General features: G+C 39.9%; 1 protein-coding gene across 4 annotated transcripts in view; it reads right to left on the bottom strand.

Annotated features, from left to right (window-relative positions):
- Positions 1-21,619, bottom strand: part of LOC114050462 (hyccin-like) — a 114,483-nt gene that overhangs the window by 10,365 nt on the left and 82,499 nt on the right. For all 4 annotated transcript variants that reach the window (XM_027872178.1, XM_027872176.1, XM_027872177.1 and 1 more), the window contains 3 exons: positions 20,641-20,757; positions 16,383-16,470; positions 15,763-15,922 (listed from right to left, as the gene is read on the bottom strand). In XM_027872178.1, the coding sequence (XP_027727979.1) occupies positions 15,763-15,922; positions 16,383-16,470; positions 20,641-20,757 (365 nt within the window). The remainder of the gene's footprint in view (positions 1-15,762; positions 15,923-16,382; positions 16,471-20,640; positions 20,758-21,619) is intronic.

Below are 21,619 nucleotides of genomic sequence, written 5' to 3'. Positions count from 1 at the left end.
TTTTTCTTCAATGCTTCAGGAATTCTTGTTGGGCTTGAGTCCAATTAGCATTTTTCTTTGACTCTTTATTTGTAGCTGTTTTCACATTGTCATCTTCTTCTGAGTTTATGTCTTGGTCTTCCCTGCCACTGTAGTAACTTTTTATAGTCCAATTCTGTTGTTGTTTTCTCATTTTTTTGGCCTATTTCTTGACTTTGAATGAGTTTGAGCTCTGCTCACCTTGGGGTATCCCAAGCATCAGGCTTTTTCACACTGTTGTTTTCAGGGCTTAGTTCAGGGGTTTACAAATTTTTGGTGCATCTTTATCTGCACTCTGGTCTTTACCCAGGAAGGGTCCCTAGTCCCCAGTAGTCACAAATGCTAGTGCTCTCTTTGCCTTGGAACTGTGAATAGTGCCCCACTCCCCTCCAACACTCCCTTCTGCTCTGGAACTACAACTCAGAACTGTGTATGGGCAACAGAATAACCATTCAGTGCCACTTGTACCCAGTTCCAGTAAAGGGTCCCCTGTAATCTCTTTCTGACCGGTTGTCCAACGCCCTTGCCATCTCTGGGCTAAGATCTCCCAAAGCTGTTGTGTTTGCCCTTGCTGTTGCCATGTGTATGGGCTCTGGACAGGCCTCCACAATGGTGTCACAAACATCTCTTGCTGACCTCCTAAGACTTCTTAGGCTGGAAAAATGAATCATCCTGACTTTTTGTTGGCTCTGCTGCTCCAAAATTTGATTTGAGCCATTATTTTAAAGTTGTTTGCAGCGGAATGTTGAGAGAATTCAGCTGGGTTGCCTCTATTCAGCCATCTTGGCTTCACACCTCCTCCCAAATAGGCATTTGATAAATGCACGTTGAGTTGAATTGGGAAAAATATATTTCTTCAAAGAAAATAGGTATCAGTCTTAACTAGGAAAAGGGAACAGAAATAGGTCCAAGGATACTCATAACAGCACTTTTTTTTATATAGCAAAGAACTGGAAACAAAGTAAATTCCCTTCAGTTGAGGAATAGCTAAAGAGTCAGTCAACAAGCTTTTATTAAGCACCTACTGTGTGCCAGGCCATGTGTGAAACACTAAGGATACAAAGAAAGGCAAAAGATAGGCAATTCCCTCAAGGAATCTGTAGACTAATGGGGGAGACAACAAGCAAATCAAAGTACAAACCAACTGCGGACAGGGTAAATAGGAAGTGATCAACAAAGAAGGGACGAGAAATAAGAGGAGGTGGGGAAGGTTTCTTGTAGAATAGATTGTGGCATATGAATGGCACATAGAAAACACTTAATAAACGTTCATTACTTATCTTTTTGCAGCATAAGAAATGATGAAATTGATAGATTCAAAAATATGGAAAGACTGGTTTGATTCGTGTGACCTAATACAGAACCAGACAACCAATTAAGCAATGATCACCATAATAATGTGGAGGAAAATGATTCTGAAGGATTTCAGAACTCTGATCACAGCAGGGACCCATCCTAACTTCCAAACAATGACAAGTCGGTAGAGAAGTAGAAAGAGGAGAGGCTAAGGGTGTGCCGTAAGACATACACTTTCAGACACGGTCAATGTGTTGATCTGTTTTGCTTGACTATACATGTTTGTTACAAATGGAAGGCTTCTACTTGGTTGGCGGGGCGGGGGGGAAGAAGAGGAGATGTTGGATTAGTGGGTAGTGATAGGGAAAAAGGGCATCAACAATTTTTAAAACTTCACCAAAGAAAACAAAAAAGAATTACAGAAGGGGACACAAAGAGTAATTCTGTTACTATCTTGTTAATTTACTCTGTGTGCGAGTATAATTTTTAATAGTATTTTATTTTTTCCCAATTACATGTCAATACAATTTTCAGCATTCATTTTTAAAAGATTTTGAGTTCCAAATTTTTCTCCCTCCCTCCCCTTCCCTCTTCCAAAAATGGTAGGTAATTTGATACAGGTTATATATGTGCTATCATGGAAAACATATTTCCATATTAGTCATAGTTGTGAAAGAAGAAACAGATCAAAAGGGAAAAAATACACAAAAAAGAATAAGTAAGTGAAAAAGAGTATGCTTTGATCTGCATTCAGAGTCCATCAGTTCTTTATCTGGATGTGGATAGATTTACCTTTGTGAGTCCTTTGCATTTGTCAATTGTGCTGCTGAGAAGAGCTGAGTCATTCATAGTTGATAATCACACAATGTTGCTGATATTGTGTACAATGTTTTCCTGGTTCTGCTCGTTTCACTTAGAATCAGTTTATACAAGTCTTTCCAGCTTTTTCTGAAATCTGTATGCTCATCATTTCTTATTGCACAATAATATTCCATTACATTCATATACCACAGCTTATTCAGCCACTCCCCAACTGATTGGCATCCCCTCAATTTCCATTATTTTATCACCACAAAAAAAGGCTGCCATAAATAGTTCTGCACATATAGGTTTTTTTCCTTTTTTTATGATCTCTTTCGAATACAGACCAAGCAGTGGTATTGCTGGATCTAAGGGTATGCATAGTTTGGTTGCCCTTTGGGCATAGTTCCATATTGCTCCCCAGAATGGACAGTTCACAACTCCACCAACAGAACATTAGTGCCTCAATTTTCTCACATTCTCTCCAACATTTATCATTTTCCTTTTTGTCATATTAGCCAATCTGATAGGTATAAGGTGGTACCTCAGAGTTGTAATTTGCATTTCTCTAATCAAAAGGATTTAGAGCATTTCTTCATATGCCTATAGATAGTTTTGATTTCTTCATCTGAAAATTGCCTGGTCATATCCTTTGATCATTTGTCAATTGGGATATGGCTTGTGTTCATATATATTTGACTCAGTTCTCTATACAGTTGACAAATCAGAACTTATCAGAGACACTTGCTGTAAAGATTGTTTCCCACCTTTCTGCCTTCCTTCTAATCTTGGTTGCATTGGTTTTATTTGTGCTAAAGCTTTTAAATTTAATATGATCAAAATTATCTATTTTACATTTCATAATGCTTTCTATTTCTTATTTGGTCATAAACCTGTAACTCACTTAACTTCTCCTTTAAGAATTTGGATGCTATATCACTTGGTGCATATATGTTTAGTATTGATATTACTTCATTGTCTATGGTACCTCTTAGCAAGATATAGTTTCCTTCCTTATCTCTTTTAATCAGGTCTATTTTTGCTTTTGCTTTGTTGGAGATCAGGATTGCTATTCCTGCCTTTTTTTTCTTACTTTAGCTGAAGCATAATAGATTCTATTCCAGCCCCTTACCATTACTCTGTGTGTGTCTTTCTGCTTCAAGTGTGTTTCTTATAAACAATATATTATAGGATTCTGGTTATCTACTCTGCTATCCACTTCTGTTTTTTGGGAGAGTTCATCCCATTCACATCCATAGTTATGATTACTACTGTGTACTTCCCTGCATCCTATTTTTCCTTCTGTTTGTCCTCTCTTTCACCCTCTCCCTCCTCAATAGTTCTGTCTACTGTCTCCCTGGTCTGTTCTCTCTTCTGTCCTCCTCCCCTCCTACTTGTCTGTTGGGTAAGACAGATTTCTATATTCAATTGACTCTTTGAACCAATATTGATGAGAGTAAGGTTCAAGTGAAGCCCATCACCTACTCTCCCATATTTCCCTCTACCATAATAGGGTTTTTCACACCTCTTCATGTGAAATAATTTACCCCATTCTACCTCTCCCTTCTTTCTGCACCCAGTGTACTCCTCTTTCTCATCCCTTATTTTTTATGTCATTCCCTCAAATTCACCTTATATCCATACCTTCTAGGTATATTCCTTCTAGCTGTACTATTAGTGGCAAAATTTTTAAGAATTACAATTATCATCTTCCCACATAGGGATTTAAACAGTTCAGCTCCACTGAATCCCTTATGTTTTCTTTTCCTTTTTTACCTTTGTAGGCTTTTCTTGGGTCTTGATATTGGAAATCAAATTTTTTGTTCAATTCTGGTCTTCTCCTTATGAAAGCTTGAAATCTTTCTATTTTATTGAATGACTATTTTTTTCCTTGAAGTATTATGCTTCATTTTGCTGGGTAGGTGATTCTTGGTTGTAGTCCTAGATCCTTTGCCTTCTGGAATATCATGTTCCATGACCTCTGATCCTTTAATGTTGCATTTGCTAAGTCCTGTGTAATTCTGATCATGGTGCCCCGATATTTGAATTCTTTCTGGCCACTTGTAGTATTTCTTCCTTGACCTGATAGTTCTGTAATCTGGCTATAATGTTCCTTGGATTTTTTATTTTGGGATCTCTTTACAGATTGGTGAATTCTTTCAATGCCTATTTTGCCTTCTGGTTCCAGGATATCAGGTCAATTTTCCTTGATAATTTCTTGAAAGATGCTGTCCAGGTCCTCCTTTTGCTTATGATTTTCAGGCGGTCCAATGATTCTGACATTTTATCTCATGGATCTGTTTTCCAGGTTAGTTGTTTTTTCCAATGAGGTATTATCTATATATCTATATATATATCTATATATATATATATGTGTGTGTGTGTGTGTGTGTATGAATATATATATATATATATATGGATATGGATATTTTCATTCTTTTGAATTTGTTTGATTCTTGATGTTTCATAGAATCAGTAGCTTCCACGTGCCCAATTCTAACTTTTAAGGAGTTGCTTTCTTCAGTTAGCTTTTGTATTTCTTTTTCCATTTGGTCAATTGTACTCTTTAAGGAGTTGTTTTCTTCAGTGGATTTTTGTCTCCTTTTCCATTTGGCCAATTCTACTTTTTATTTAATTAATTAATTAATTTAATTATTAGGGCAATTAGGGTTTAGTGACTTGCCCAGGGTCACACAGCTAACAAGTATCAAGTGTTTGGTCTGAGGCCACATTTGAACTCAGGTCCTCCTGACTTCAGATTCAGTGCTCTATCCACTGTGCCACCTATCTGCCCCCCAATTCTACTTTTTAAACAGTTGCTTACTTTTTCTAAGCTATTGGCTCTTTCTTCATAATTCTCTTGTATTATTCTCATTTCTTTTCCCAATTTTTCTTCTGCCTCTCTTATGACTTTTAAGCTCCTTTTTGAACTCTTCCACAAATTCCTTCTGGGCTTGAAACCACTTCCAGTTTTTGTTTGGGGTTTTGCCTGTAAGTGTTTTGATATCATTGACCTCTTCTGAGTTTGTGTCTTGTCACCATAACAACTTGCTATGGTCAGATTCCTTTCTTGCTGTTGTTGATTTCTGCTCATCATTTTTTGGCCTTTTTCCTTTATTTTAAATTTGAGCTCAAGTCCTGGGGCACTGTCTCAGGCTTCTTGTGCCAGGGACTACAGGCCCTGACTGTTTACTTGTGCTGTACTGATGTTCCCCTGAGGCCTATGGGGGGCCCTCATGTCTGGTGCTGTGCCAAGGGGGTGGGGTAAGGAGGTTGCTGGTGCTACTGGAGGCCATAGGGGTCTGGCAGCTTTTCTGGTGCTAAGCCAGGGTCCTAGTGCTGGTGTCTGGCACGTGCTGAGGCCAGTGGGGTGTTTCTGTATTTCCCTAGGGCTACACTGAAGCATGTGGAGGTCTGGTTATTGGCAGCTGGTTACTCTGAAGCCCATGGAGGTTCTTGAAGTTGGAGTTTGCCAGTTTTCCCTGGCTATGCTGAGGCACATGGGAAGTCCTTGTATTGGCACTCGCCTGCTCCCACAACACTGGGGCTCAGGATCTCCCACTGGTTTGTGAGGTGGGGCTTGCAGCTGGCATGCTGGGACACTTCCTATGCTGGACTGCGTTCCCCTTTTACTCAAGTGAGACAGACTTTTCTTTCCAATCTTCCAAGCTTCTTGGGCTAAAAGATTGTTTCACCCCGTCTTTTTGCTGGTTCTGCTGTTCTAGGATTTGTTTCAGGGTGCTATTTTATGGTTGTTGGAGGTAAATATGGGAGAGTTACGGCAATTTATTTCGCGCGTGTGTGTGTGTGTGTGTATACATATATATGTAAAACATATACATACACATATACACACACATATATATTTTAAACTGTTCATAAAAGAAGTTTACTGTGTCGTCTTCTTTCTTGTGCTCTGTATAATTTAATATTTGTATTTGCTGACTATTGTTAAGTTCACAATAAAATAAAAAAACATAATATTTCATCCGGGATTTGAAGGAATGTAAAATGGAGTGGGAAGGATACTTTCTATGGAAGGAATAGCATAAGCAAAGAAATGGATGGAGAAAAGTGCAGGGAACAGTAATAAGACTTAAGCATAGGTTGCATGAAATGAAGACAGAAAGGTAGGTGGGAAGTGCATTGCAAAGGGCTTTGAATGTCTGGCTACAGAATCTACACTAGGGTTTCCAACCCTCTTGAGGATGAAGATTAAAAAAAATCGGGCCTCAGACACTTGACACTTATTAGCTGTGTGACCTTAAGCAAGTGACTTAACCCCACTGCCTAGGAAAAACAAACAAACAAACAAAAACAAAAAAAAACAAACAAAAAACCCTACAACCCTTGTATAGTAGTTGCACTATTACTATTAAACTAATAAAATACATGATCATAAAATAAGCTGCTCAAAGAGTTCTGTATGTTTTTAAATGAATTTGTATTTCATTAGCCATAACAGGACATACCTTCATTTGAAAAACTGTAACATGGGCATGTAAAAGACATTTATTCAGCCTACAGCAAATCTATTTGCTTATTATGGACTCTGCCCCTAGTCCCAGGGCCATAGGCACCCCCCTGTTTGGATGACATCCTGCATACAATGAGGAGGAGCCCCTGAAGGTTTCCTCAGAAAGAGAAGTTACCTGAGCCTAACACAATGAGTTGGAGAGTAAGCAGTGTGTCTAGGGTGCATTTGGGTAGAGATGTGAGCTGGGGACACCAGTTATGAGTCCAGTACGATGATGAAGATGAGAGGGTGAATTAAATGACTGAATGAGGACAATGGGAGAAGAATGAAGAGTTAGGACATTCTATAAGAGCTACTACTGAGAGAAAATTGACAGGATTTATCTACTGACTGGATGGAGATGGGTTCAGGTAGGAAAAAAAAGACTAAAGATAACTAGGGTTTTTCAACCCAGGAGACCAAAAGAATGGGTTTTCATGAACGTAAACAGGGAAATAAAGAGGTGGGACAGGTTCTGGAGGAAATGCTAAAATCACTTTGGATATGTTAAGTTTGAGGTGATAACAGGAGATCTAGGCAGATGTGTCCAACAAGGCAATTAGAAATATGGAAAATTGTTCTTGAGAAAGCTTAAGAGGCTGAAGTTTCTGAAGATTTAGGAGAGAGGTAGAGAATTGATAGTCTTAAGCCAGAGGTTCTCAAAGTGTGATCCAAGGACCCCTAGAAGTCCCTGATATTCTTTAAAGGGTGAAGTCAAAACTATTTTCATAATGATACCAAGACATTCTGATTTTTAATATGGTAAATACTGATAGATATAATCAACCACAGAAGTAAAAGATCTTTGGGAAGGAAGTCCTCAATATTTAAGAGAGTAAAGGGATCCTGAGACCAAAAAGTTTGAAAGCAGCTGGTCTAAGCCATGAGAATGGAAGAAATCACTAAGGGCAGAGAGAATAGAAAGAGGAAGGCAAAGAAGCAGAACTCTGCAGAAACCACCCACATTTAGATGCTGTGGGAGAAAGAGAAAACACTGAAGGAAACATGGGATAGGAAGAGAACCAGGAAATACAGTATAAAAACAAACTCAAGATTTTCAAGACTGCGGAGGCTGTCAGTATCAAATCAGCATTAACCCCTGAATAAGTTATTTGAGAATAACTAACATTTTTAAAAGTAATAATAAGATCCTGCCTCTGTTTCACTGGTTCAATAAGCTTAAATGTTCATTTGCTGACTAAGAGTAGATGGGTCTTTAGAGATTTTAGGTAATAGCTTACTTTGATTATTCTTTTCATAAGCTGAAATAATAATGTAGCATCTATAATTGTATTAATTTAAACAACCATAAATGATTGAACAAGTTGTAATATACATGAATGTAATGTACATTCATGTAATGAACATGAATGTAATGGAATACTTTAGTGCTGTAAGAAACGATGAGCAAGCAGACTTCAGAAAAACCTGGAAAGACTTATATGGTCTGATGCTGAGTGAAGTGGGCAGAACCAGGAGAATGATGTACATAGTAACAGCCACGTTGTGCAATGACTAACTTTGATAGACTTAGCCCTTCTCAGCAATGCAAGAATCTAAGACATCTCCAAAAGTCCCATGGTGGAAAATGTTATCCACATCCAGATAAAGAACTATGGAGTCTGAATGCAGATCATAGCATACTATTTGCTCTTTTTTTTTCTTCTGTTTTGTTTCTTTTTTCTTGTGGTTCCTCCTATTGGTTCTAATTCTTCCTTACAACATCACTAATGTGAAAATATGTTTAATAACAATGTATACGTAGAGCCTATATCAGATGGCACGCTGTCTTGGGGAGGGAGATGGGGAAGGAGGGGGGAGAAAATTTAAAACTCAAAAGCTTCTGGAAGTTAACGATGAAAACTAAGAACAAATTAATTAATTTTAAAAAATTTAAACAACCATGTTTCTACCAATCACTCTGCTGTGTACACAGCGCTTTCTTTCTAGAGTGATGCCTTGATTGCCGATCTATTTCACTTTCCATTGTAATGCCGTGAAAAAGAGTAATGTTCTCATCACCACATGGAGGGAAGGAAACTGAGGCAGCATGGGGATGTGAAATGACTATACCACTAACTCTAGGGGAGGCTGTGGTGATGCTGCTGCCTGGTCCTAAGTTTTTGAGCATGAATCCCACTGTACCTTAGAGACCGAATGTGCTCTGACTTCTTAGTAAATGTTTACAGGTGAAAACAGTGAGTTTTTAGTCTTTAGAGCAGTCCCGAGTTCATTTTAGCTGCCTGTTGTACGATTGGGGCTGCCAGAACACAGGTGTCTGTGACATAGAAACTATGGTCTGAAGTTCTCAACTAGGAAAAAATGGGTACAAAGCTTGAATCAACAATGTTAAGATGCCCCAATTCAATTCCAGATATTAGGGCCAGGGCCACCACTTGCCTGAGCAATGCTGAGTCGGGCTGTGGCTTTGCAGACCGAAGGGCTACTCCCGGGCTGAGGGGCCAATGGATCCAGGAACCAGCACTGACAGAAAGGAGTCCAGCCTGCTCCTCCTGCTGCTTTATTCCTTAGTTCCACCATCTGGTAATTGTGAAGTCCAGGTGGGGCATTTATATGTGTGTGTATGTGTGTATACACATGTATACATGTATGTGTATACATATATGCATGTGTACGTATACACACGTGTGTGTACATGAATGGTAATTAAAACATTTTATGTTAACTCTATCTTTGTCCCAAAAAACTAAAAATTACTTCCTGATGCTAACTCATGAATTTTAACATTGCCTAGGTAAAGTGGTCAAATAGCAACTCATTACCAATTAAATTACATTTTGTAAATGCGTAAACTAAGGTACTGAAAGAATTTTTTTTTCCTAAAAATCACATAAGTACCAGTTAGAATAATTTAGGCCTGATGTGTCTTTATTCACTAGAACTTGCTATTCTTTTAACTGTTAAGATTTTAAATAATATGTTTCTAAACCTGTTTTGGGATATATTTAACACAAATAATTATATTTGATTTTGTAAATAAACCATAGCAGCCATTACAGCTTTATATAACAACAAAAAAACCCATTTACCGAACATGTTCAAATTTTCCCAAAATAATAACTCTACATAAAACCCAGTTTGACTAAAGCTCATTAACATGAGAATTTTAGCTTTGTATGTATTTATTTTTTTCTACAAAAATTTAAGGAAAACTGTTAAAAAAAAAAAAAAAGGTGATTGGGGTCCAAATCAACTCCTGCACAGTACTGAGCTATATTGGTCCTATGTAAAGAGCTATCAGATATGTTGCTATGAATCTGGGAAAGCATCTCAGCTAAGTAGGAGCCTCCAGCGTACCAGCCATCGTTCCCAGTCGTCAGAGGCAGAAAGCTGGCAAAAACCAGCTTTTTTCATTTGCTGTTTTGAAGTTAACCATCTCCTATTATAATTCAAATGCTTTCCCCCAACCACCTCTTCTGGAGTATCCTCCTGCCGCCAAGGCCAGCCCTCAGTGTGAGCCCAAGATCCTCGTCTCTCTCAGAGTCTGTTCGTTTCTTTGCTCTTCCCAATCTGTACTTTTTCAGATTCAATTGTGTTTGCTTCCTTAATAAAGATGCTCTCTCTGCCTTACTAGTTCTCATGACTGCAAACTGTTCCACTTGTCATTATGCAGGAGGCAAGGACTCGTAATGGCTTTTAGATCCTGCACTGTTTTGATCTAATCGAAATGGTTTTGTTAGTTTCTCTGAACTTTCAAAATTCTGGGAAATTAAGCATCCTCAAACTCTCAGAGTGCTTAGACCGTCAAATTTGAAAACCAACAAAAAGAGTAGATTTCTCACCTTTCGATGGCTTTTCCCTACCTGTAGCAATTACAATGGATTCCACAGCTGTGGTTTGGACTCCTGAGGTTGTCTAAGCCTAAACATCTAGCCTTATCACTCTTAAAAATATAACTCAGTTGCATTTAGTACAACCATCTAAGGGCAGAGTAAAATTCCAACATCCAATCATTCAAGAAAGGGTCTTTGTTCCATCTAACTCCCTGCTCCTGCAATGAATCCTGCTCCCGGATCCACACTGTGTTTTCTATACCCAAGTCCTGCGTTAGCTTATGTTCTTATGCAAATATGTCACTTGCTTCTGAAAAAACGAGATAATAGGAAAGGATTCTGAAAAGTCACCAAGCTCGGCATTGTAACAAATATTAGATAATAACATTAAGAAGACTATCTCCTTCAGAGCTGCAAACATACTTCTTACCCAATAGATCACTACCATCAAATGACAGTCCTACTGTCATGCATGGTACTGGGCTAAATAATCCTTATGTTTGCTACTTTAAGTAAATTCAATGTATAAACATCCAAAATTACAAAGAAAAACATTAAAAAATTTTTTTTGTCTTACAAAACGATTTACCATAAGATCACTTTAAAAAGTAAGCTCCTCCAATGGTTTCAAAATGAGACTTGATTTCTAAAAATCTGATTTATATATGATCTCACAGGAATAATGACACTGCAAAAACCAAGGCACACCTAAGCAAAGCAAAGTCAGTCCCTAGAGAGACTGACACACTGCAACCTCAATACTGACATAAGCATCCAAGTTACAAAAAAGAGTGAATAATCATAAAGATTTGGAGTCCCATTTATTTACTAAGTGAATCCTTTGGCTGGAGAATAATCTAGTAAAAAACAACCAATCGTTTGTAAATATACCTTAACTAAGGCAAACCATAATTTTGACACTTAAATATTTTTTTGAAAATATTTTCAAAGACAGAAAGAAAGATACCTAGAGCACTACAGGCACAGGGAGCAGGACTAGGGGACGGAATGAGGAAGCCACACAGAGAGCACAGAAATGAGTGGCCAAGAAAGGCTGGGAGCACAAAGGGGCAGAAGATGAATGAGGTTAACTTATGTGGATCTGCTGGAAACTGAGAGTGAGAGGTATTCAATGCAAAAGATGGCAAGTTGTCGCTTCAGGATTGAAAGGTGAGTGAGAAAGGCTTTGGGAGTGACATCTGGGACTGCCCAGGGGAGGGGGCAGGGCTTCACCAAGCTGAACGCCATCTCACTTGGCATCAGCACCACAGCTTTTGTTCCTCTCTTCTCTCTCCTAACCTAGAACACCAAATCTTACCTTATTTAATGCTTCTTTTCTTCGGTCTTTCCCCTTCCCTCAACCCTTTCTCACCTTCATATTCTGCCTTTCCCCCTTCCGGTCTCCCTCCCATCTAGAACCGGCCCAGCCTTGGAAACAGCTGGGCCGGGTTACTCCCTCGCCTGGAATGTTTCCTCCTTCCCCTGAGCCATCTTCTCCACCCTTGAAGAAATAATACAAACTGAAAAGTGTCAGTAATAAATAGAGATAATTCTTAAACTGTCATTGAGAGGTAAAAATGACCACTCCATGTTCTAATGCTATTCTGAAAACATCTGCACCGAAAGAAAATTATTACATTTTAAATAACTTCTCAAATCTTCAAATTAAAAAGAAAAGTTTTAAAAAACAAGACTGAATAATTGTGTCCAAACAACACTGGTTGAAAAGTGAAATATTCTGAAGACTAGTTAAATTTCCTGTCATGTGACCCCCAATCCCCAAAAGCTATCTCCATAGAATGAATATATGAAAACACCCACCCACCTACACACACACACACACACACACACACACACACACACACACACACGTCTGGTCAGATGGCTTCCACTGTATCTAATGCCACTTGCCTGGCAGTCAGGACTGGAAAGTGAGGGGCAGGACACACGTGGTCAGAGAATGGAGTGAGACAAAAGGTAACATTAGGAAAGTGAAATGCAGAGATGTGAGTAACAGTAATAAAAACTTCCCCAAGAACTGGAAGCTAAGAAACAACATTAAAACTTCAGCACTTCACGACATGTGCTATAAAAAAGGCTTTTGGGTAGTCGTAGACACACTTTCCTTGCAGAGACATTGTTCAAGTGATTACATTCCTAAAGATGCCCAGGTCTTAACTTAGTTCCAGAACGTGTTTTTAAATGTTCATAAATTAAGATAATTCATAGGAATATAGTTTAGATGGTTAAGACTTAAGTAAATTTTCAGAAGCCATAATAATAAGTGTATTTTCAGTCACTGAAAACGGTCTGAAGTAATACACCCCTCTGTATCATGCCCCAAGTGTAGGGCAATCTTTTGTGGGTCTGTTTCTATGGAGAGACAGTCTCTGATGCCAGCCCCAAGGTCTCTTTTCAGAGGGAAATCTCCTTTTCTCTCTTCCTTCTTTCCCCTTGCTCTCCCCTCCCCCCATCCTTTCTGCCTGGAAACTTTGCCCCTGCTACGCCCCCACCCCTGCTCACCCACTTCTCACCTTACATCCTCAAATGGGTAGCAATGGGTAGACTGTCAGAATGGGGTAGTAGAAGAGAAGGGAAGGGGAAGAAGGAGAAGAAATAAGAAGAGGAAAAAGTGGCAGATGGGGAAGAAGAAAGAGGGAGAGCCAGAAGGAAAGAGGGCATCCTTTAACTTCCTAACTAGTCACCCTAGCTCCCTAGGCTGGAGCTTCTGGTCCCTATCCTTCAGACCACAGACATAAAGGCTACGGAGGGATCAACATTTTTAGTTCAGCAGAACTTGGGGACCAAAAGAGACAAAGGGAAATAAAGTCAATACTGTACCCAAAGAGGAATAGCACAGAGTGCCTGAGCAATCAGAGGAAAAGGTCCTGGATACAATGGACAAGGGGCTCGAAGAGGAGAATCCGGACCCCAAGGTCAGGCAAGCACTCACTGATAAAGCACTTCCTAGGTCCCAAACAATGAGCTAGCCACAGTGGGACAAAACTGGACTCTGGTTCTACTTTGTGGGACTGAAGTCCCCTTGGCTGTATATAACATGGACCCTCAGAGATTTTCATCAGTAAGACTGTCACAGTTAAGAAGACTCACCTTTGGGCTTCGGTTGCAGGGAGTGACCAATTAAAAGCAAGAAGGGTATGGGGGAAAACCAAGGCTTTTTTCTTAGGCCACAGCCTAAGAAAGAGCCCCCCAAGAATTGACAATGAGTTTGACAAGGCACCTGCTAGCCCAAAACAGGATCAATCCAGATCTAATGATAGAACCAAAAACATAAATGGTAAGGTGATTGATAGAGCAATCTCTTCTCTTAAGAAAAAGTTTAGGATTATGCTTGCAAAAAATACATTTTGTGAACTATGATTCTCATTTACTTTGAATATATTTTCTACACATATGGCTGGGTTTGAATTTTCTGGTTACTTTTTTTTTTTTTTTAATAAAGGAGATGTTTAGCCTAGAGAAGAAAAAACTTAGTGGGGAAACACACTTCTAGCTTAGAAATGCCTGGAGGGATGGCATGTGGACAAAAGAACCAGTCGTACTTTACTCGATCCCACAGAAGAGCAGCAGACCCAAAAGGGGCAATTACAGTGATGGCAGCCTCTCCAGCAACGGACCAGGGCTGCCTAGGAAGGTAGGGAGCTCCCTGTCCCCATGGGAGCCATGGGCTTGCTGAGCACACGTCAGGAAGGGTAAGCATCGGATTAGCCGCCTTCTGGGGTCTCTTGCAACACTGAGAATCCAGGCACCGGTTTTCAGCACCTGGGAAAGTTTCAATCGCGGTACGATTTCTTCTCTGTTTATCTTGGCAAGACAAGAAATTGGAAGGGAAAGACAAGATTCTTTACCGCTGGTTCCTTCGGTAGAATCTCCAGCTGATCTGCTGGAGAACGAGGCCCTTGTGGATTCTGTGATGGGCAGCTCACCGTGGCTGGCATGGATCGGAAGGAACCCATTGCTACGCTTACTGATGATTACAGCAACAAGCGAATCAATCTGCAATAGGCTATCATCTCCAATCAAGTGGGTTTCATCTTTTGTTCACTCCTCTCTGTGTTTAGGACAGTAGCATAGTTTTCTAAAATGACAAATCTCTAAGAGTAACTGCTATGTTTTAAAACAGAGAGTCACATATGGCTTATGTGTCTTAAATCACCAAACGATATCCTACTAATGGGAATTATCACCATTTTTATGCCTTTCTTGAAGTGCTTTCCAAAGTCTGGGGCACGAGTTTAAGTTATGGAAGAATTCACTGAAAAGAGAAAACTTCTTTACTTCAGTGGTCACTTCATCAAGCTCCAAAGTTTTGTCTATCAATCACTGTCCACCTCCTCGCTCACCCCCAAGGGCAGCCCCTGGTTTTCTCATTTGTCTCCTTTGCTTATTTTCCCTCAGTCCCAGAGACCAAAGCAGCAGCTGAAACCAGACTCACCGACAAGAACAGGAGCTACTAGGACTATCTTGGTCAACAGAAAGAGAGCGGGGAAATGGATTTTGTTTCATTTTCCTCCGCCTCCAAATAGACCCTTCCATATTGGAAGCTGCTCCCCAGGAAGGTCCCGCTCCCTTTCCCAATCTGGGATCACTCTTTGAGGAAGGGGGAGGGGAAGGTTGATGAAGAGGAGGAGGAGGAGGAGACCCATTAAGGACGAGTTAGGAAAGAGGAGAGAAGTAGAGAAGACAGCACTAAGAAACACTAGCAAACGCCAGCAAAATCTAAAACGATGAAAGTCACGAACTGTTGAAACAATGATAGAGTTTACAAAGAAAAATCTCATTCCAAAGAAACAGAAAGGCTCGAAGCTGTTGTTATATTGTGATATTCCTCAACAAGGGAAAAGGAAAAAACCATAAAACCACTGCTATTCGTTCTGTCTCAACCCCTACGCCTCCCTGCTGGCTTGGCCATTTAGCAATCAGAACCTTTATTAAGCAACATTCGGTGCATAGTCATTCACAGAAGCACAAAAGCCAAAAATATAGAATGAGTGCAATTACATTTTTCCATTTGAATTACACCTCTTCTATTTGAAATAAAAATGTCTGAGAAATAAATCAAAGCTAATTTTCATTCACTAACATGTTGTGCAGAGCATCTGTATGCACCAGGCATGTGAATTCTCCCTTGGGACTGAGGCATGCTTTGATAATAAATTAAGTCGATACTTAGAGGGTCATTAACACTTTCCAGGTCACCAAAGTTCCATTTACTTACATATTTCCATCCCTGAAGTAACACTATAAGGGAAAGATCACCTGGCTTATTAGTATTTCGCAATGAACAACACTCTTGTTAGAGCACACGCTCCTCACCGTGTCTTTTCCATCTATGCCCTCTTATTGACATGCTGGTTACAGCATTTCTGGATATTCGCGATGAAGTTGGTGTAATTTCAACCTGAATGCATCTTTTACCCTCCTTACTAGATTGCATGGCAACCGCAGGCAATGAAGTCTTTATTGCATTAGCAACCTAAGGAGGAAAGAAATTACTTAAATTATCAACATGAAATAAATAAATGTGTATACAACTTAAACTCCTATTACGCTTTTAAGGAAACGGATAAGGGAATAAATGTATACTCTCCAGAAGACACAAGCATACAAAGATGAAGTTAAAGTTTCCATATATTAAGTTAGATGCCAACTACTAACAAGCCAATACTTGTGGACATCACACACACGAATGGACAGACTGTAATGACTTATCACAGAGCCAGGAGGGCGCCCAGCGATGGTCTCAGGACGCTTTAACAATTACGGAGTTTCTTTTCATGCATAACCATTCATTGCCCTGCAAGACAAGGTGCTAAATGACTGAGAATTAGCAGAGTGTTTCAGACGTTGTGAACACGGGCTCCACTGCTTATCATAATTCAAAGCAGAGAAATCCCAGAGTCCAGCTGGAGTGGACTGAGCTGTGAAGCACGTACCAGCAGCGGTTCGGGATACAATTCCAACTGGGCTCGGTACAGGACATCTTCCAGGGCCGTCTGAGCCATATCCCATTCTCCATTATAACTACAAAAATTAAATCCAAAGTGTGTAACTTTCTTCATTAACTCTATATACACAAACAAAATCACAATCAAACATCACAACGTTTATCTTCCATGAGAGCGATGCCTAACCAGATTAGTGTACTGCCTCTCCATTCCACTCCCTGAAATAGTTTTAAATCTTTGAATTCCTTTTTAATGTATTAAGAAGCCTGTGAATATTAATACAAAAAAAATTTATGGATGTACCTTTTTTCCCTAAAGAATATTTTTCTATTTATAGAATGGCAGTCAGATAAACAAGGTACAACTTCAAAGTAGAACAAAATGTAGTCAGTTATATATCCTGGAATGAACATTTAGAGCACTGTTTGGTTAAACTGCCATACATCTCCTGCAGCATTTAATGGGATATGCCCTGTAACATTTGCCTTTTTATTCCTAAGTATTCTGATAAAGTCCTTAGGAAGTGTACATGACGCTCTTTTAACGGATAGACTAATTATTCCAACTTTAATGAAATGTAAGCTGCAAGTCTTACAGAGATATCAGGAGAAGCCCATGAAGATGAAGGGGCGTTTCAGAGACAGGACCAAGGCTGTCACAAGCCTGGCCTGGCCCAACGATTAGGATGGACAATGGATATGAGAGGCCCAACAATAAGGATGGACAATGGATAAGAGAGGCCCACTATCTGCACCCAAATCCAGGAGCTGGCACCTAGAAGGCAGCGCAGGAGCAGACTGGCTCGGCAGCTGGACTGAAAGCAGAAGGGAATGAGATGCTGCTACTGGAGGGTAAACCTGATGGCCCTCATCTCTTTTCGTGGCCATGTGTTAAAACAATGAGAGTTGGTGTTTGGATTTTCACCCAGAAGTTAGATGCAAGCGCCTTCATTCATTCAACAGCTTTCACTAAGCAGTTACTGTGTGCCACACACTGTGCTAGCTGATAGGGACAAAGAGACAAACATGAAAGAACTTTCCCCTGCCTTAAGCTTCCATTCTGTTGGAGACTCAAACAATAAATACATACATAGAAAAGCAACACAAAGTCATTTCGGAGGGCAGGTGGAGAGAGGCAGCACTGATACACTGGAATGAACGAATCAGGAAAGGCCTCCTGGAGGAGGTGGCGCTTGGGAAGGGGAAGAAGCCAAGGGAGGCAGGCAGGCATTTCTAGGCCGGAGGTGCACGCTGGGCCAAAGAATGAGATGCTGGATGGAATACCGCGAAGGGAGCAGCCAGCGGGCCAGCTGGACTACAAGCCGAGTATGTGAAGGAGTGGGCAGCGAGCCTAGAAAGGGAGGCTGGATACAGGATGCAAAGGGCTCGAAAGGCCCAACTTTAGAATTGAGATTTGATCCTAGAGGGAGCCAATTAAGCTTCCAAGAAGAAGGAGGAGGTGGCTAGGCCTGGGCTTTAGGGATGGTACATTGGCAGCCATGTGGAAGATGAAAAGTTTTCACAAAAAGACTTTTTAAAAAGTTCTCTATCTTCACTCAGGGATCAGAAATGTTCTGTGTGATGAGTGAGGGAGGCCACAAGGAAACATAGGATGGCACAGCCCCAGTCCGGTAATTTGTTTGGAATGTATCCACGTGGTTGGCCCAGGAGTGATGGCCACTTCTAAAGTTGTGTTTTCCTCAACTCTACTGTGGAGCAGGTTGAAGATATAGGTTCTGAGAGAAAATGTTGATGCTGAATGTATTTTTCCTTCTAAATGATGAATTTCAGTATTCTCTTCCTCCTCACCTGAGTCTCTGCCTTCCTTGCCTTCCACCAATTACCAGGTGAAATCCCCCCTTCTCCAGGAAGCCTTTCCCCATGCCCCTTTACGGCCTTCCCTCCACGGAGCTTGTTTTCCACTGATGTTGTACTGAGCTTGCTTGTATGGAGTTGTGAGCACGTTGTTTCCCCCATCAGATGGTACACTCCCTGAGATCAGGGATTTTTTAAAATTTTCTTTGTATCCCTAGGTGCCTAGCACAGTGCTTGGCACATAAGAGACCTTAACAAATACTTGATGCCTGACTGACAAATTATGTATTAAAAACACTATAAACATACAACAATCTAGGGGTACAAAAACAAGCTTAATTTCCTCTGTTTGACTTAAAAATTTCTGGCCTTTCCTTTATGCTCAGGTTATTATGTAGCCAGATCCCCTGGGTTGGTATTTTTGTATGTGAAATATACTGGCAGAACCTCACGTGTTCTGTGGTTAAGTCTGTTTGCAGCTGGAAGGAAAACTAATGAAAGTGAGAAGCCAGGCAGCGCCAAAGACAGCCACAGGGCAGCACCCGAGGACAGCAGCAGCCCACAGAGGTCACTTCAGTCTTTACAATGGTCAGAGAAGGACGGTCTAGGGTGTTTAGACATCAGCACATCTACACAAGTCTGCTTTCAGTCTCTCTAAATTAGAAGACCTAATGTTCCTGCCCGTTACAGCTGGAAGTCAATGCACACAAGACCTGGGAAGGAAGACTGTGAAGATGTGAAACACAGTCCCACTGCCTAAGGACTAGATTGGTTCTCTCAGTTTTAGGAGTGAGCGACAGAAACAGTGAGGGGAAGGGACTCAGAGACAGGATTCAGCCCATCCACAATGAGAGCCACCCAAAGGTGGGATGGGTTGTTTGAGGAGGTGGGGGGTCCTCCTGCACTAGAGGTCTTCAAGAAGAAGCTGGATAAACACTGTTGGAGAGGCTGCAAGAAGGAATTCTTATTCAGGCTCAGGTTTGATTACCTCTGATTCTGGGAGGTGAGGCAAGGCCCAGGGTCTTGGAGGTGGCCTTAGCTTGTAAATACCTGGGAGGCAGAATCAATGGGCGGAACAGCTAGAACCAGGAACTGGCAAGGCAGAGAACCCTCTAGGGTGTAATACATGGGAAGAGGACTATACCGGGGAGGTAAATTTGGAAGATGATTTTAAAATAATTGCACATATTAATTGCCAGAAAATTCTATTTTGTATGTCATGTATAGACATAGTAGGTACTTGATAAATATCTGATTGACTGACATAGGTTATGTTTGTATACATGTTACAATAAAGGCTCCAGGCCCCAAGGGGACAGTGACACAAAAGAGGTATATGTTTTCAAAATGTTGTCTAGGGTGTACAAAAGGCAATCTTGGTTCTGATGGTTGCTCTCAAACATATGAGTGGTCTCAACATACAGCTCTCATGTAAGGTACGAGTAATTATAAATGACAACTGTCCTATCTTGGGGTGGATCAGAAGATACTTCTACAGATCACATGAAACATGTAAATAAGATTTGCTGTCCTCTCAACTTCCAGAAATATGGAGCAGTCGTCATTTTTGTTCCCTCCTGAGCCTGAGAAAATATTATTGCTCTCAGTAAATCAATGAAGACTTCTGAAACCTAACAGCAATACATTTTCCTAAAGCCCTGTCCAGACTTAATTGTGATTCTGGAGATGACAGATCTTCCTAGACACAGCAGGATGAAAGGAATGAAGAGAGAGAAGAATAAGATTTTTCACTTCCACTGCCATACTAACGGCACAATATCTGACTTCCTCCTGCTAGCCAAATATCCAAATATCCCTTTGTTCAACAAACATTTATGAAGCATTTCTGTGCTAGATAAATTCCAACTAACTAAAAATTCACTTACTTTACATAATCATGACAAACAACATTCTATAAGCATGCTAAAATATTTATGCTCTTAATTTCTTATATAATCAGAGAGGCTTTGGAAAGCTATAGAAAAGATCATGAAGCAAGAGAGCTATGTAAAAAGCAATGCAATTTTGTGGAAAACTTGTAAAGTGAATGAGGGATGGAAGAGAAGAAAAGCGTTACATGGGCATTCATCTAAGTCTTACTAAGTCTTATTTTATCCCTGAATGAAGCAAGATTTCGACTTTGCTTAAAATTCTCTTCTATTACAAAATATATTAACATTGCTATAATCTATTTCTTAGTGACATACATAATCTTTCAAACATTCTAAAAAACTTTGCTGAAGCAAGCTTTGTCAAGAGCTTCATTCCATATCCATCTATATAAAAATACTTAAAATGTAAATCTAAGAAGGTAATTGAAAGAGGCTTTTCTATCTTAGTACTATAATCTAATTCACCATAGATTATATTAAGTGATGACATTTTTTCCAAAAGATCAAAAGTTGTATAATTTGTACATGGGATAAACTTACAAGGCAAAATAAACTCCTGTTAACATTTGCACCATGAATTCTGAAGAAACTGGGATCCTGCTATTTACACCTTTGTATTTTCTTACATGTTGTCGAGGATATCCACAAATGCAGATTCTAGAAAAAGCAAAATATTATGTTAATGAAATCGTTAATGTATTCTTTAACATTTATAAGCTCATTTACTTAGTACATTTCCATCAGATTTTTAAAATTTATAGTGACGTTTTCCAAAAAAGTTTATTTCTTAGACAAATTCAAATGAATAGATAAATAACCACATATTTGCATATATACATATATGAGTGTTTGTAGATGTACCAGCTAAGGCCATCTTACCATGTTGTTGGGGAACCTGCCCTTGGCATGGCTCATCTGATCATTCTGATGGACTTAATGATCAATACTTCTGACTGCAGATAAATCAACTAAATGGGGATCAATGTCAATGACCACAAATTAATGAATCAGCTGGGCCATGACTGCCTCATTTCCCATGAATAGGCAGAGTCTGAAGGTTCAAAGTGCCCTCTACTGGTAAGGTCAACACCTTCAGTTCCACACTACGTCTTGTTCTCAGCAAGGGTGAGAAGTGAGCAAGGGTGGTTATCATGAAGTTTGTATGCAGGCATTTCCCAGAATAAGATCTTTTCCTAACAAGCTCCCACAGAAGGAGGAGGAGGAAGAAGAAAAAGAGAAGGAGAGGAGAAGAATGATAATGGATGTACTCCTGGCTCCATTCTTAGGGTCACTAGGATTCCTAAGACACACAATGGAATTATTAAGGCTTCATGTATTTCTATTCTCCTAGCCTTTGGTAATCATTAAATATAAGTAGAAATGTACAGAGTATCTAAAACCTTTCTTCAGAAATGTAGTCATAGTCTCATGATGGAAAATGCTATTCACATCCAGAGAAAGAACTATAGAGTTTGAATGCAGATCAAAGCATACTATTTGTTTTTTTTTTCTTCTGTTT

Source organism: Vombatus ursinus, unplaced genomic scaffold (assembly GCF_900497805.2).
Source record: "Vombatus ursinus unplaced genomic scaffold, bare-nosed wombat genome assembly UNPS02014799.1, whole genome shotgun sequence".
In the NCBI taxonomy this organism is placed as follows: domain Eukaryota; kingdom Metazoa; phylum Chordata; class Mammalia; order Diprotodontia; family Vombatidae; genus Vombatus; species Vombatus ursinus.
Note: the sequence above shows the minus strand (reverse complement) of the source record. Positions and strands in the feature narration are given on the sequence as shown.